The sequence below is a fragment of the Ambystoma mexicanum genome, chromosome 9, assembly GCF_040938575.1.
Source record: "Ambystoma mexicanum isolate Mex_15411 chromosome 9, UKY_AmexF1_1, whole genome shotgun sequence".
Lineage (NCBI taxonomy): Eukaryota > Metazoa > Chordata > Amphibia > Caudata > Ambystomatidae > Ambystoma > Ambystoma mexicanum.
Genome location: NC_090931.1, coordinates 297063198 through 297081057, shown reverse-complemented (window position 1 = coordinate 297081057; position 17860 = coordinate 297063198). Strand labels below are relative to the sequence as shown.

Sequence of the window (17860 nt, the reverse complement as noted above, 5' to 3'; positions counted from 1 at the left end):
AAAGGTCTTTCTACTTGGTTCCCTAGGCTGTCAATCATGGATTGCAGGCCATTGCAGATTGGCTGCGTGGAGCGCGTCAAAGTTTTATCAAAATAGCATTCAAGTTCTTCAAATTGCTGACAGCATATATTTTAAGTCAGCAGCAATTGCTGTATATAGCAAAAATGGAGCTGGCACTTCTTTCCTATATGGCTGCATGCAAGCTTTAATAAATGCATTTTTTTTAATGCAGGAAAATACTGTTTCCCAATTTTCTTTTTATACAGCAAAACATAAATGTGGATGAATACAGAAAGAAAGACCAACAAATACATATGGATACATACAGACGGGAATGGCATAAAAGCGGGAGCCTTTAGCACCAATACTTTTATTGAGTATGAAGACTAAACTTACCAAGTACACAGAGGATAGAAATGTCAAAGTATGTGCTTTTGTTAAAGCAGCCTAACCCTACAAAAAGAGGCAAGTAACTTTCTGCTCCCTGAAGTGCCTGCCCACTGGCATGTGGCACCAATAATAAATACATTAATTAAACCCGGAGGTCCCCCTTTCCCCCGATTATGTCCGGCACTTAAGTACATTATTGTGATCAGGTGCACTAACATGGTATAGTCTGAGATCTTCCACACTGAACGGAAGCAGGTCAGAGTGGACAAAAGGGGTTCTGTTAGGAGTAGAGTGGTGGTGCAATGGGTGTTTGGGCTCTGTGGAGTCTTTAGGATATTGGTTTGAACCAATCATTTTTGTATTATCATCCTGAGATTCGCTCAGTTGTGATGATGATAGGTGTTGGCTGCATGGCATGCTTAATTTCTCTTAACACGTCAGCTAGATCCCACTGATGAATCCCGAACAAGGCAAAACATGTCTATCATTGTTGAACATCCATGAAAGATGACTGTCATCCCTTGCAAAGTTAGGTTGATAGTGATTCACAGAGCGTTTTCCTATGGGATTGAGCCATTATAAAACACGTCTGTGAATCAGGTCCCTAGTCTTCACATAAGGAAATCATTCAGATCTTTTCTTTGGATTCTCGAATGCTCAAAAATTGTAGATCCTCATCAACAGAATAGAGTAAATACATAGAGGTTCTGCTACTAGGCAAAGTCTTAGATACATCCCAAAAGTGCTATGCTGACTGTGTGTGCAGTGCTATTGGAAATTAGAATTATGTGAGATGTGCAGAATTATGGGATAGCTTGCAAAATGGGTATTATGCGAAATAGGTTGAGTCTGCCACACTTTACCACACATTGCAAAGGATTTTTCCCATTCATCAACTAACAATATGAAAGAGGCTATGTAGTATTCTGCATTATAAAAATATCATATGCGAAGATAATACTTATGCCGCAGAAGTAATGTTTTTGAATGTATCATGGCACATTGGTCACCGGCAGATGAGCGATTTACAAACGACAACAATAATCATACAATACTCCCGACCTTTCCTCACAAGACAGAGCAAGGTCAGTGAAGGCTTCCATGTGCTCACAGCCAAGTTGTGGAATTCATACTAGGACTATTACACCATTAAAGGTTACACGCCGGGACAGAGAGTGGTGCATGGTATTATGCAATTTCATGCAAACACATTTCAAGCCATGGAACTCTCGCACACCCTAACACATGCTCCAGTCCTCCATACCACTGCTGCCACATCGGCAATGCACTCTCACTGTCATACAACTGACTTCCTCCACTCTCCTTAAATTTAATTTCCTATATTAGAGAAAATAGAAACCAACCTACCTTTCTATTCATTTGGGCAAAATCGAGTAGTTTCTCTTGAAACAGTTGAGCCTCGCAGGGTGTTGGCCTCTCCTCATCTGCATAGTTAGAATGCTTAGTTGTGTGATGTCATCATGAACAGTGCACATCCAGCTTATTTTATAGAATGTCTGATTGATTATATAAATCAGCTTCTCCTATGGAATGTTTGATGCCATCATGCAGACAAAGCTTCTCTCCTCTAATGGTCAAGTGGAAGTCATTGCTTTGCTGTGTTTGTAGGATGTCATCACAGTCGTAGCTCCACTTTTCCCATTTTTGTGAGATGTTATCGCAGAGTTGAAGCCCCTCTTTTTGAATGTTCACTTTAAGCTCCTCTTGTACTCAATGTTTGTACTACATCATCACAGTCGAAGGCTCCTCCTTGGATTACGTGGTGTCATGTTACAAAATAAGCTCATCGTTTTCAATTTTTGTGAGATCCTAGGGCAGAGTTGAAGCTCCTCTTTTCCATTGTTTGTGTGATTTCATCACACAGTTGAAGTCCTGTTTTCTGCAAGGTTTGATTTTGTGATGTCATCATACAAATCAAGATCATTTTATGGATTTTCCTGTTTGTCATTAAACAGTGAAAGCTCCTTTTGGAATGCTTGGTTCTGTAACATCGCATCATAAAGTGCAAGCTCCTCTTTGTATTATCTGATTTTGGGATATCATCATACCATTTTCTAAGGTTTGGCTGTGTGATAGACATGTCATCAAAAACCTGATGGTTTTCTATAGAATGTTTGATTACATGTTGGAATACGTTGGACCTTTGATCATGAGGTGTCACCATACAATTGAAACATCACTTTCACATTGTGTGATCTTGGGATATCTCAAAGTTGTAGTTCCTCGTCTGAAATTTGAGATTGCATGATGTTATAACACAGGTGAAGATTCACTTTTTCCAATGTTTGATTGTGTCATGTCATCATACTTTCGTATGAAATGCATGTGTGTGTGTGTATGGCTCGGATAGACAACCGACCCAAATCCATGAAGGTTTTTGCAATACTCACAACTAAAACGTTTGAACAAATGTTCATCTTATTGTTAATTTAGAACACCCAGCAGGATTTTACTATTCATTGGCTCAGTGAGTCTGGTCCCCAGATGTCATCATGTATTAGAAGCTCCCAAGTTCATATGCCATCAGACCTGTTCAGCTCCTCTTGTAGAATTCCTGGGTGATGTCATAATGCACAAAGTAACAGTGTTCCTTTGTGTGAAGGCACTTTTCTGGGTCACAGTGGGTGATGACAGAGAAAATAAAAGCTCATACTACTATTCTTCGCCCATCAAGCTACTGCAAGATGCAAAGCTCATCTCTCATCTATTAAAAAACAAACGTTTTCAAGAAAATTATAGTTAGAAAGGTCTTCTCTATATTGTATCCCAATAAATATACACAATACAAACAGCTATCAATGAAAATAAATTAACTTTGACATTTCATCCTGATAATGTAAGTTATTACCTCATACCACCATATATCATTGTCTGTCACACCACTTTCATTTTGCCTATAACTGATTCTTGAATCTTCCGTACAGTGGTTTAACAAGCCATTGGTACACCTAAGTTATAAATCGGCTCTCACAAGCTGCCAATTTCATTTCCAATTTAATGGCGAAGTTGAGCTTAATGGATGAATAGAGCTTTCAGGCCTGTCCATTTCTCCGACTAATATGGACCCTCAAACACATACTGTCCTTCAGCTTTATCTTTTTTTTTAATATGTACTAATAGCTTGTCCCGCTTCTAGGGTGGTAGGACTTCATGCTCTGTGTATGTTATTACCACTTTTGACAATTTGATACAACCACTTTCTAGGCCTGATTCTCAAGAAACTTAGACAAGACCCTTAAAACTACAATTCTTTCTGTTCTATTATGTACCATGCTTGTCCTCCACTTTGTAACCATTACCCAAATCAGTGTACACAATTAAGGAAGAAACGCTTTGGTACCTGGGCTGCATGGCTTTGAAGTAGGGTCATGTCAGGCCAATTCAGTCCTGATCCTTACTCCTACATTTAAAATCGAAAAACAAAACTGCAATTACCAGAGTTCAAAGAATAAAAACCAAGCTGTAGGGGCTACAGCTGGCTGACATGGGTCTTGCTGACAGCTATGAATGGGCACAGATGGTGTGATTCTGATTGACACCAACGAGGACCCTCCAACTTCTTTCGATCATATGGATTTTAATGGTTGGGCATACTGTCAGGCACATTGCAGAAGCACCAACAGCATTAGAGCCTTGCATGGTACAGTTTAGGGCATTTCCCTACGATATGCAAGCCATTCACATTATAAAAATGCATTTGGTATTTCCTGATATAACTAGCTTGTTGGATGTACAAGGCCCAGAATAATGTTGTCTGTTTCATACCTCATATAAATAGCCTGTTGTTATCATAAAACTTTATTTCCACAAAGATCTTGCCTTCACTGACACATTGGTGGATTTGTATTGGCATGCTGATATTTTAAAGAGTCCTCAGTCCCCCTATCCCTCCAGAGACTCTTGATGTGTTACTGATAATGTTTCAAAAATAGCATTAAAATCCATAAAGAAGATCAGATATGATTACTAAGCTGCCAGCTGCTCAAGGACCCACCATGCACGTGGCCGTGAAATATAGATCCAGGCGTCACCTCCTTCCATGCTTTGGCAGAAGACCTGTATGTGTCATGTCTCTGCCCCATCACATGCCAATATGAATGCTAGCCATGGCTCTACATAAATGAGCCTCTTCATAGGCATCAGGGATGCCTCAAAAATGCAACATCAGCAGAAATAAATTCGGAGGGTGAATGGTGGAAGTTTGTACAGTAGTTTGACATGCAAAAAAGTGCGCGCCTTTCTAAAGTAAAAATATATGATTCTACGTTTTCATAGAAAAGTTATATAAGCGGTGGACGAGCTTGAACAAATTTGATCCAAATCTATCTGCACAATGATGGTTCAAATGAGTATGACTTTGAAACCTTTTGAAGCTGAAACTAGAAATGATTTCAAAATTCAAACCTTGCAGATGCTCAAACAGTTACAGCACTTGGTGGTTCAGCCTGGATCAAACTTCTTGCAGCCTTTTCTTTTTTGTCCTAATTTCGTTTTATTTTACTTCTGTTTTATTTCCTTTCATTAAGATGTAAGGTCTTCTAAACAAATTAACTGAATTCAAACAAATATCTGTCTTTGGTTTATGATTTTTTGGAGGACAAATGAGACAAATTTGGCCTTTCTAGGGTCGGTGTGAATCCTTTTCTGAATCAGCTCTAATATATTCAATCCAATTCCTATTATTATTCCAATGGTTTGAATCATGATTCTGTTACGAACAGACTCACTGGATGATGCTCACGGGACTATGATAGGGTGGCACAGGCCCCTGAGCAGTACCACGCTCCACCAAACTGGAGGTGTAGTCTCCCCATGGTAAAACGTTTTTACATTGCCAGTTTTTTCCCACTGAGTTTTCCCCAAAAAATATTCGGCATTTCAGGATCCTTCTAGGGCTGGACTTCACACCTGTCTCAGGGACACCATGTTTAGAGCTGTGAGCAGGGCTGCAGACAGGTAGCGGGGCTTGAGAAGCCAGAAAAGACCTTTAATATCAGGACTAGAGGATATTCCCTATTCCTCTACCCGACCACCCTGCGGAGCATAGACAATGAGATGGACAGTTCTGGCTGTTGATACCACTACTGGAGATAGTTCTTGATCAGCCCCAGGATCAGAAGGTCACGGATCATCCCAGAAACAGAGCTGGCATACAGGAAGCAGAACCCTCCCTTTGTAGTAACAGAACAGTACAACGCAAGAGTAGGGAAAGGGTTCCAGAAAACTTAATACAGAAAGGGCCTATCAGTCAAGAAACAGAAAGCACCGTTAAAGCACACAAACTCACCCAGTCTGTAGAACAGGCATGTCGTTCAATCACACTCATTCTGGTATAGTGTGACAAACGCTCTGAGAAGAAAGATAACCGTCTCAGTATCACAACAGAATGAGAAAAGGCAGCTGTGTATTCCATAACCAGCACCTCTGTGAAATAAAGTGGAGAAGATAAAGAACAGGGATCTGGGAGTGAGAGGCAGTGACCACGTATGCCAAGAGTGGTCACCAGAACCTGCATTCAGTAAAGACCCCTCCTCCTAGGTAAAGAAGGTAAGTGCAGGAGAGGATCGGGACTGGTTAGTGGGGTGGACGAAATCGGAGTAGGTCTGCGGCATGACTCAGGGCATCGGACGGGAACGGGCATTTTGCAAGTCATGAGCGCTCTCTCTCACAGGCCTTATGAACTTCCAGTGCGTGACATCAGTGGTAGACTGTATGCAGCGCTGCTGGTCGGCCCGTATACCGTATTGCCCGCCTGACAGATTCCAAATGAGGATTTTAAAGCTCGCTCACAACTGGTGTTAGAGGTTAGACAAGGCCTTTCTCTGATGCATATTGGTATGTTGGCAGGAAGGGTCTACCTTCTAAAACTTAATGAATTCACGTCACAAATTACAATGTGCCTGCACAGAGACTGCCACCTATGGTTAGGCTGGTTTATCCACGAAATCACCAAAACAGCAACATTCCATCAGGTTCCCAGAATGACTGAGTATACAAATAACCTGCCTTGAAATTAATTGTATTTCAGTGTTTTTTTTTTATCAGATTTATTGCAGATACCCAGAAAACCTGAAAGGATTGTACTGTTTGGTAACTTGTCAAACTGAGCTCTACTATCTGCTAACCTTAATATAGCACTGAAGAAAATTTGCAAATCTAATGCAAGACTCCTAAACAATGCACGAGCTTGTGGCTGATAACTATGAGGCAACAGAAACCCTTGCGAAAAGCCAAAGAATTGTATTAGATGTGATCTCTGCCTCTCGCTCTTTCCAATCTAATCTTGTTATGCAATATGTTCAACATTGAATACAATATTTCTAGCTAGGATTATTCCAATCTAAATGTAAATGGATTTTTCTTTATATATAGTCCCTGTATTTTTTTCGGTGCAGAAAAGTGAAAGGCAGAGAGAGACAAATTGGTTTGCCCAGGGTCACACAATAAGGTGAAGTCAGGATTAGAATTTGGGTCTCTTGCTTTAAGGCCGGTTCACTACCCATGCTCTACAGCAGAGCGTTTTCCAATGGGATTGCGCCATTATAAAATGCTTCTGTGAATCGGGCCCAAAGTCGGCTCCTATGGAGTCCCGGTTATTATCATATAGCCCTGTAGACTGAGGGAGGAGTTGTTTTCACAGGATAATGAGCTTCCTCCAAGTTATGGCTGAAGTAAAGCCAAGGAACATAAGTTGGGGAAGGGTCATCATCCCAAGTGATAATGACCCCTTCCGATGGGTTTTGGAGTTTTGGTGGTGAGTTAAAAAATGTTACTTTAAGAGTTGGTGAAGTAAATAGAGAAACTGAAGCAGTAACTTAAACGTGGTTTTATTTTCTAGTATTTAAATAACATGGTTTTCTTCATAAGTTAAGCATTTTAATTGCAACCTTGTTGAACTGGAACACGTTTAACATGAGCATGCACTAGGTGTGATGTAAAAGTAAATGGTTTCTCAAGAATATGAAAGTATTTTAAAATGTTTCAGTTTTCTCTTTTGTTTGTTAAGTAGCATTATTCAGCCAAAAAAGGTCCTCCCAGAGAAGAAGTTTCTTGTTGATAAAAATCGTGCCTAAAAATTGCATTGTTGTTTCCCTGTGTGCTTCTGAAGAAGACAGGATGATCAGAATGCAGTCTGCTTCTAAAGACAGGGTGTTCAGAATACAGCCAATACCCGTAGTTACTCACTGGACTCTAAACATTCTTATTGTCTGAGAGGAGGTCAATAATAATTTCCATGTGCTAATTAATACACCTAGACCTCAACACATTGCAGTTGCTCGTCCTCACGCCAAAGTTTGCAGACATGAAAAAGCTGGACCCGCCTTTCTGATGAATATGCACCCATTCTTTGTACTCTTGTCTGGTTGCATTTTCTTATAACTCTTAAGGCATTGCGGACAGGGGAACAATGCATTCTGATGTCGCATAGACCTCTACGAATGGCACACAGCATTGTATACTGCTAGCTATTTAGACAACCGAGATGTCCTCACTATTTCCTCAAGCGCATTGAAATTATCATGACATTGAACAGAACGTTTCCTATAACATGTGCACATTAATCTGGCTCAGATCCCATGCTAGATGTGATCTAACAAGCACCTTACTTTCAATGTCATTAGCTTTAGAGATTTAGTTTCAGTGTGTGTAAGTGTGTATATCTGTGTGGGTGTGTTGCATTTAAGTTGTTCAAGTTCAAAATAGTCATGTTCATTAAAATGTGCAAATGCTACATGTGATGGCTAGGAATGAATGCATTTGATGGCTCCTGGTGTTCACACGAGCAATGCAATGTTGCATACCGAATTTGCTTGTATACACATGCATATATAATGCATGCATGAATGGTAATATATATGTTAGTGTTTTGTGTACTTCCACAAATAAATGTTCCCATATAGCCCTCTCAGAGCTTATACACTGGAATACTTACATATTACATATATGCAATCGTAAAGTTGGTGACAGTTGCTGTAGTTATGGATAGGCTGAACTGTCTCAAACATACTTGTTGTCCGTGCTGAATGCAAGAAAGAGACTCTATAAAACGTGTACAGTATGCATTAGGTCCACATCGGCCTACAAACTTTGGCTCGCCAGTTTTTTTGGACTGCAACTCCCATCAGCGCATGGGACTTGTAGTCCAAATGTCTGGAGAGCCGCAGGTTAATTTGCATGGCACACAGGCGCAAGTAGCGTCCGGAAAGACCACGACACGCCCCTCGCAAAGCAGATCCACCCACATATAGCAACCTTTGCGCAGTCCGCATACCCGCCATCATGTACCCCATCAATACTGCAGGCTGTCCAACTGCAATCAAGGCAGCACCCCGGCAGCGCTGCAAATGCCCCCCTGTAACTCCTAACTGTACCCTGAAAAAATGTGTTATGTACCTCAAGTCGGCCCCTGGTAAATGTGTGTGCAAACCCCCGTAAATGACTGCAAACCCCCGTAAATGACTGCAACCTGTCAATCTGCACATCCGCACCCCTAACCTCAATCAGCACCTCAACTACATGCTGTCAGTCCTAAATTGCTACGTAAACCCTACCTTTGTGCATTGGATCTTATGTACACAGTGCTCTCCGACTCCTATCATGTGGCGTTGAGTCCACAAGGTTTGCGTGTATATTTTCCCAACCTGAGATTGCGCTTAGGTGCCATGAATTCGGTTTGGTTTGCGATTGACTGGGCGTGCGATTACACTTTGTGGCTGATCCCTCAACATGCCCACGTTCTTCCTCAGTTTGCTGAGAAAATGAGGAATATGCATGTGCCGCCACGTATTTATTTCTCTGCATAGGCCCGTCCCACACTTTGCGTGTAGTGTCGCGCAAATAGCTTCACTGCACGAAAAACTGAAACGGGCCTGCGCAGAGTCCCTGAAAGGCCCCAGAAAGGCACACAAAGTCAGTACCATGAATCGACAGAATGAATTTTGCGTGCTGAACAGTAAACCAGCAATTTTCAGCATGCAACAAATCCTGTAAATCAGACCCTTACTGTCTAATGTACACAACTATGTGTGCTTGCATGTTTTTCATGGATGCTGCATTAATGTAAGTAGTGTATTTTCACGAGGGTTGTTTATTGCTATGAGAGATATATGCCCATATGAGTGGGATGACTATATGCAAGTTCTCATATTCATTTGAGGGCTGCATGGTGACATGGCTGCTGTGTATCCATTTGACTGATATGTACTGTATACTATGTGAGTCAAATGTCTTCAAGTTAATACTTTAGAGTGCTTTGTATTCAAATCATTGTTAATATTCATGAGCATAATCTGTCTTGAAGTTAGTTATTTAAATAGGTTGAGTGCTGTAGATTCATGCGAGTGCATTTTGCTTCTCACAGGTGTGGTTCCAGAACCGACGCTCCAAGGAGAGGCGAATGAAACAGTTGAGTGCACTTGGGGCTCGCCGACACGCTTTCTTCAGGAGCCCACGCAGGATGAGGCCTCTGGTGGACAGACTAGAACCCGGGGAGCTCATACCCAATGGGCCTTTCTCATTCTATGGAGGTGAGTGGTGCAGCAGTACACACATGCATATTGCACACAAGTTGCGGCACGCACGGTACAGAATTAATTATGCTGGTGTATGTTGTTAGGCTGTTGCAAATCAACAAGGAGTTCCTTAATGAGGTCATGAAAATTAAAGATAAGTTTCAATTATTTTTGGTCACATTTTCCCTGCCCTTACCATGGGCCTCATTACGACCCTGGCGCTAAGGGGTTAACGGTGCCGTAAAAGGCTGCGACGCGGTTAACCCCTTAGCGCCTAATTACGAGGCCCCTTTGCGGCTCCCGACCTTAACGGCTGGTCTGGACCAGCCGTTAAAATAGGGACCCGCAAAGGCACCTTGAAGGTAATTATGGTACCGCAATTTGCGGTACCGTAATTACCGCCTTCCCCATTCCCATTGAGCCCTATGGGGCAAAAATGGGAATGAGGAAGGGCCAATGGTGCATGGGGAATTACCGCCCCGCCAACCTTGGAATGGGGTGGTAATTCCCCATTGCACCATGGTGGACTCGTTACAATACCGGCAGCAACCATGGTGCTAATAGCGCCATTGATTACCGCCGGTGTTGTAATGAGGGCCCATCTCCCTTATGTTATGTTCCCTCTAATGTAAGGTTACTTCCGGGCAGAAATGTGCAAAACATTGGGAAATACAATTGTGAAAACAACATACAGCAATGTGCAATAATGCTCAAAGAGCTCCAGTGCTGTTCACATACAAAGCTAGATGACTTGGTGGGGACCTACAGATTCTTTCTCTACTATCCTGGCTAATGTTTCTGTATCAGATAATGACGGGAGGGATTTTAAAGAAAAGCCACATGTATGAAACATTAGAAGAAAGTCTTGTTAACGCTTGCATGGCAGTTCTTATTTATTAATTTTATTATATTGTGCATTTGTAAAGCGATTATACATCAGAATTGAGTTTCAAAGCGCCAGAAGGCTAAATGGGAAGGGAACAGGGGGAATAATAACAATGGCAAAAAATAGTAAATATACAGTCGTGGTCCTACTAGGCCTTGTGGCATTCCGACGTGCAAGTGGATTGAGAAGTGCAGGGGATGCGGGTGGTAGGGGGGAGTGGACAAGTGCTGGAGGAGAGCACGGAATGGAAGTGCTAAGGGGAGCCAAAGAGGAGAACCTCGGGGTAAGTGCTAGTTCTCATGAGACGCTTTCCATGTCTTGTGCCATCTGTGGCGGAGGGCCAATGTGAGGCCCTGAAAGATATGGAGGCTCCTTATGAAGTTACAAAGATCGTGTTATTTCGAAATAGTGATATGTTGTGCTTTTTGGGTGATTATATCGTACTTATGCTGTCCTAACATTGCATCAAGGTAATAATGGTAAATGTAGAAAGGGAAGGATGTAACAAGAGCGAGGGAAGAAGGCTTCATGTGATTTGGATTCTTGTATGCCTAAGAAATTATTATTATGCAGTAGTACTCCTTGTGTTATGTGCAAGCACTTTATACTGAAATGCATATTTTGAAGATATTAAAAAGGCACTGACAATTTCGGGGCAATATAAATAGACAGCAGGGCAAGAGCTTTCTACAGGCACAATATTCCAGTGACTTACAAAGGTCATACTAACATAATTCCATTGTAGATATCTCTTTGTAAAGTTATAGTTCTAATATCACAGTTGCCTGTAATATTCTACTTTTGACATCAAAAATGGGCGATTACATTACAGTCCTCTCTAGTTGTAACTTCAAAACTAGGCGATGATCCTTTAGTGACGATACCTATTACCATGTACATTTAGAATAACGTACCAGTCAAGTCAGGTAAACGTGAAGAATATTACAGGTCAATTTATTCCGTACATGTATAGATCATACAGCTTTCAGCCCCACCAATTCGCTGGATTTTTGAGTGACACTCCCAATTATCCAGCTCAAAGTGTTGTTCTTCAACATTTTGTAACTTTTGCACACCGAAAAAAAACGTTACTGCCGTGTAAGTCAGTGGTGGGGTGGAGAAACCTGCAAATTGTCTCTCTTAAGGTTTTTCAAATGTTGGATAGATGTATGCCTTCAGCACTGGGCTTTATTTGTCACAGATATATCATGTAATGTCCAGTTGTAATACATTACAAGATAAGCCTTAACAAGAACCCCCTACTTACAACTACTATAACATATCGTTTGTGTTCATAAATGGGGGTTCAGTGCCCTTAAAATGCCAACAAGATTGCAAAAAATAAATACATGTCTTTTTCACAAGGAGCACCATATTCCCTTTAATGTCGGAGGAGGCATAGTCCCTTAAATCTTAAATGTCTGCTGTGAAAGCAGTGACACTGACTTGTAGCTCGCATAATAAATTCTTGATACGAGGCCACAGCGCCCATGATCTCTTACAGAGCATGGGCGTAATTTTAGGGGGGAGCAGGGGTGTTTGTCCCCCCTCTCCCAACTTTCATGGCACACCATTTTGTCCCCATTCATTTGGCTGGGGCACTTTTTCTTCAGATGTCCTGTCCCCCCCCAACATTTTCAACAAAGTTACTCCATTGTTACAGGGGCTGCCCGAGTAAACCACGGACTGGACACCACACCTATCTAACGTTGCGGTGCTTCCCACGGTGTTTGTGGGTAGGGCCCGCGAGGTAGGCCCTGTTCCACTCTCTTCAGGCCTCACCTACGGCTCGATAAATCACGCAGGAGGGAAGCAAAATGTAAAGTCGTGGCTGCGAACATGGTTGAAGTATACCCCTTGCCGCCCGCGTCAGAACTTTGTGGCTGCACCCTTCGCCATCAGATCCTGGCCGCGGATAGGCAAATGGCGGCCGCGCGTCTTTACACGCCGACGCGGGGGACTTCCGGTTTCAGCCACGTGACGCGTCTGACGCTCTGACGTCAAAACTAAAGGCCTGCAATGAACTGGCAGAGGCCGTTTACTTGGTTTTAATCCAGAATTGTGATAAACACAAAAAACACCTCTATTTGTATTCATTTTTGAACACGGGGTTCCGGGGAAACAGAAGAAACACCCAACTAGATATTATACAAATGTGCTATACCCATGAAAATATACACCACACGCCGCACCTGTTTCGTTCAAAAATTCCTCATCACCTCAACATGAAGACACGGGAAGGAGTTGCGGCGGTCATGCACGTTTTCATCGAGAGTTCATTGTTTCACCCGAGGCAAAGCTCAGAAAAGGAGACCTTTCCTGAAAAAAAGAATGGACGGCTCTCAAAGATATTAACCAATTCCCACTGCGTGGTGTGCTGCTTCGGAATATACAATTTTGACCAAACAGCGCAGAGGGTCACCATTTAGGCAGTGTAAGCCTTTTTATTTGGGGTACTGTATTATATAAGCTATTTTGGTATTGGAGTGTTCCTTATTCAAACACATGCTCTGGTTTCTCAGAAGTATGGCGTTTTAATGTTGGGCTTACTTATATGTTACTTCTCTTAGGTGGGGGTCCTCACAACTCAAGCATTCCTTGCGCGGGAGCTGCTTATCAACGACGCCTTTTTTGAGGTTGGGGGTTAATGTAAGCAGCGCCCTTCCAGCACTTCGGGTGTCTTATTTTGTATGACTATTTTAGGTGAGGAGCCTTATAATTTAAGCACTCCTTCAAATGGGCGCTGCATGTAGCCGGACACCTTTTTGCCATACAAGCACAGCCTTTTTTTTAAGATTGAAGTTTCTTTTATAATTGGCCTTTTTAGGTGGGGTACATTAATATTTATACTGTCCTTCAGCCGAGGCAACTTTTTCCGGAACCCCTGTCATTGGTTGGCCGTTATGGGAATAGTCTGAAGGCGCTTCATAATGTAAGCATCTCTTGGTTCGGGCTTCCTTATTTGCCTGTGGTTATATCAGGAAAGGTGATCGGAGTTGAAAAGGACGCCGCCGCCGCCACTCCTGCCCGTTCCGCTTGGAGAGCCCTGCTAGCGATGAAAGGCACCAGAGAGCAGATGGGTTGATCAGTAACCGGCATGGCTTATAAGAAGGCAGTTCCCAGAGCACGGACCGCTGCCCTGCGACGCAGAGGGCCATTTCCGGACCCACACACTCCCAACGCTCCCACAACCGGCCGGGCGAGGCCCGCTGAACAATTTCCAGATGCAGTCTGCACCTTTAAAGCAGAGTCGTTCAGGTGCCGGCACCCCCGGGAAAACGAGAGGTCGGTGCCTCTGGCACCATCCGATGGCTGTCTACGTCTTTTAAACGGACAGGAAGAGAAGTCCACTCTGCTTCCCCAGATGTTGAAGACAAAATGTGCAATCCCACGTGTACCATAGTTATTAGTGTTCATTTGTAACACTTAATGAAAGCATAATTGCAGTATCATGTGTATACATATGTTCTATTATTGTGATTATAAAACAAAGCTTATTAGAGAACCTGCTCTCTGCCAATAGTATGAGTGCCTACTTGACCTATTATCGTTATTATTATTATCCTTATTATTGTTATTATTATTAATATTATAATCAAGAAGCAACCGGAAAGGTATTACTATTACACCAATTGCAATATTAAGGACGCATTGCATTCTAATCAATAACAATTATATTGGTAATGATGATAACGACGAAGATGATTGTGATATTAATTAGCAATTGTATTAATATCAAAAAGATGATCAATACCCATATTAATGACAATGTCTTTTCTTTCCCTTGCAGATTATCAAAGTGAATATTATGGTCCTGGAAGCAACTATGACTTCTTCCCTCAAGGCCCCCCATCCTCGCAAGCCCAAACACCCGTGGACCTCCCGTTCGTGCCCTCCTCCGGGCCTGGCGGGACCCCTCTGGGCGGCATGGAGCACCCCTTACCCGGACACCACCCCTCAAGCGACGCCCAGCGCTACACTGACATCATGTCCCACCCCCCGGGAGACTCCCCCAGCCCCGAACCCAACCTGCCGGGCTCATTGCACTCCATGTCCGCCGAAGTGTTCGGCCCCAGCCCGCCCTTCTCCTCACTTTCGGTCAACGGCGGGGGCAGCTACGGCAACCACTTGTCGCACCCCTCAGAGATGAACGAGACGGCGGTCTGGTAGCTGCTTAGACACTAGGGGGCAGAGAGCGCCCCCACCCCCTCGACACCCCACCTGCTATGGTGGACAAAACTCACTCCTGTCCCGGAGCCATTCTTCCTCCTGGGCGAGACCTGGCAGCGCCCTATTTTTGGGGTGCTGGATTTCGCGGGCAGCGTTTTTCAGAGGAGAAGAGATGGTTGTTAACTTCGACGAACACTTTCTGTGTACGGACAAAGAGTGTCAGGACGCCAGCACTCAGTGGTGACCCCCTCAAGGCCCTGACACGCGCAATCGAGCCCCGCATCAGAACAGGGCCACCCGGATTCTCGGGGTGCACGACTCCCCCCTGCGCTGCCAGGCAGAACAGCAACGGCACCCCGCACCTGCGTTGGAACACTGCAACAGGTGGGGAAGGAAACGGCCTGTTTTGGTTCTTTTTTTTCTTTCTATTTTTTAACATTTTGTGCCAAAATAAAACCAACAGACAAACGAAATACAAAGAAAAAACAGGAAAGCCCTCAACGTCAACTCTTCTACCTTCACAAAAAAAGCTACTCACAAAAAATAAATCCTCAAAGCAAAAGGTCTTTCCGGACCGCCTCACTTACGAGACTTGCAACTAAACAACATTAAAAAAAAAACAGTAAATGTTCTACCTTCACTAGAAAAAAACAAAGACTGCAGAACTCAAAAATACAGTCGACTGTTTACGTCTAATGTTAAAGATTCAGGAGTTAAACCTTTTAGTAATAATCCTGTTTAGACACCTGGTGTTAAAGGAAAAAGCAAAGTATTTTGAGCAACCAACCAAAACTGTTTTCGTTTTTGTTTTTCTGTTTTATAACTTTTTTTCTGTGAAATGTGAAAGGTCAGAGTGCAGGTCGTCTGGTTGCGCTGTAGTTCGTCTGTTTAAAGTGTTGTTTACAAGGAAGGTTAATAAAGGAGGGGGAGGAGGGGACCTGACAGTTGCCAAAAAAAGCAATTATTTATATATATTTATATATATATAGCACAATTAATATAAGCTGCTTGGCAGCCGCGACCCCGGAAGTAATTAAAAAGGAGAAAGGTGTAAACGGTGAACCATCTTTGTACAACCCATCGAGCTTTCGGAAATATCCTGAATATATTTTATTTTTGTGTCTGAAAAGGATTAAAAAAAGGCCCACGTATTTAAATTTGATTGTCAAACATGCAGTCGTCAGCTGCGAACATTTTTTCCGTTATATGTCCAATTTCTTCTGTCTTTCCTTGATCTATAACCCTGATCATTTTGTGTCCTGCAGCGTATTTAGACCACCCACTGTATGAAAGTAAAACAAACACAAAAATATATTTGTGATTTTTTTTTAATAAAACCTTGAAGTTCCTGGACAGTTCATTACGTTTCCTCAATTTTGTAAAACATAAATTCTTTTAGGTCAGTTTCTTTGGTCCGTAGTGGCGAACTTACATCCAAAACGTATTTAACGCTGTTGTTATTTATTTAGCAATGCCATTTTTTGTTGTATTTCCACGTTAACTGAAAAAACATATTTGATTATCCATGGGTATGGAACCAACCACGTTTAATTAAGATACATATTTCGACTCTCACCCGATCAAAACTGTGGGACATACCGTTTATTTTGGAATTATGTTTTAAGGAAGAACAATGGCTTCTTTTGTTTTTTTTAATATGTATGTGTACATTCAATGCACTTGTAAACATGCCAGACAACTGTACATACTGTATAGAGATCGAGGTGGCGTTATGTCGTCTTCTTTCCTGGACGGACACAGGTGATGCTGTGTCCTGATTTGTGACTTTGTAATGACACAGTATTATGTCTGCATTAAAAAAAATCCTATTTTTATAGCTCTGCAACAATGTCATTGCTTTGCGAGACCTGACGTGTGAGCGCTCACCGTAGGGGATGGGGAGGTCGGGGGGTGAGGGGGGCGGGGGGGGGTGTTGTAATATTTTCGCTTGTCCTTTGGGCATAGTTTTCTGTTAATAAAACGGTTCCCGAATACAGCAGAGCAGCATGTTATTGTGATGTGCTAGAGTGTTAAGAATAAGAGATTCGGAGCAAGAGGATTATCACTGGACAAAACAGCAGCCCACAACTGAAGGGTTCCAGCATAATGCAATGCGGGCCCAGTCTGCCGCAGTGCTTCGAGGTCCTAGCAGTGGCGTCCAAACGCTACACACCGAATTCAAGCAATCTTGCTTGTATGGGGATTTCATGCAAATGCACGTTTTTTGTTTAGGCCCACTACCCATCGATTTGCACCATAGCTAGTCAAATAAAAGTAGTTATGCAAAAAAAACATTTTTTGTCAAAGTTATGGGGGACCCAAAACGTTTTCCCTATGGCCCTGAGCTGTACCTGTAGAGAGGTAGACTGGAATACCGATTGATCGATACGTATATAGACGGGCATGCATAGATTTATGGCAATACATTCGTATTAACTGTCCTTGTAGATTGTTTAATTAAACACGCGAATGCAGGCATGCAACCATGATGCATACACATGTATCCACCTGTAAAGAAACCTTCTTTGCCGCCTGTGACTTTGCTCGTGCGTGTTACTGGTAACACGTTTCATGGTTTTTTTTTTGAAACAGCCTTCCAGTGGTTCGCGTTTGATTATGTTTGCAGTGATGCAGCTGCGCGCGCGCTCTGTTCCGTGTAAGTCCAGCACGCTGGAAATGAAAGAGCACTGTGCATTATCGCTTTCATGCGGGAATCTGGACTTTCAGATGGAACACAAATCAGGGCTCCTTTAAAGTCTGTACTGCCCAATCCAGTGATGCTGAATTAGTTTGTGCTATTGTATGGGTTGTCTTTTGGCACCTTACATTACAACATGCCACCTTATGTTAGGGTATGATGTGGTATGATATAGTATATCTC

The 17860-nt window shown here is 42.6% G+C and overlaps 1 protein-coding gene across 3 annotated transcripts in view; it reads left to right on the top strand.

The window, feature by feature from the left end:
* The window catches only part of LHX1 (LIM homeobox 1), a 33855-nt gene extending 17518 nt beyond the window's left edge, over positions 1–16337 (top strand). For all 3 annotated transcript variants that reach the window (XM_069614689.1, XM_069614690.1, XM_069614688.1), the window contains exons 4-5: positions 9773–9938; positions 14600–16337. In XM_069614689.1, the coding sequence (XP_069470790.1) occupies positions 9773–9938; positions 14600–14979 (546 nt within the window). In that variant the 3' untranslated portion in view covers positions 14980–16337. The remainder of the gene's footprint in view (positions 1–9772; positions 9939–14599) is intronic.
* Positions 16338–17860: the final 1523 nt, after the last annotated feature.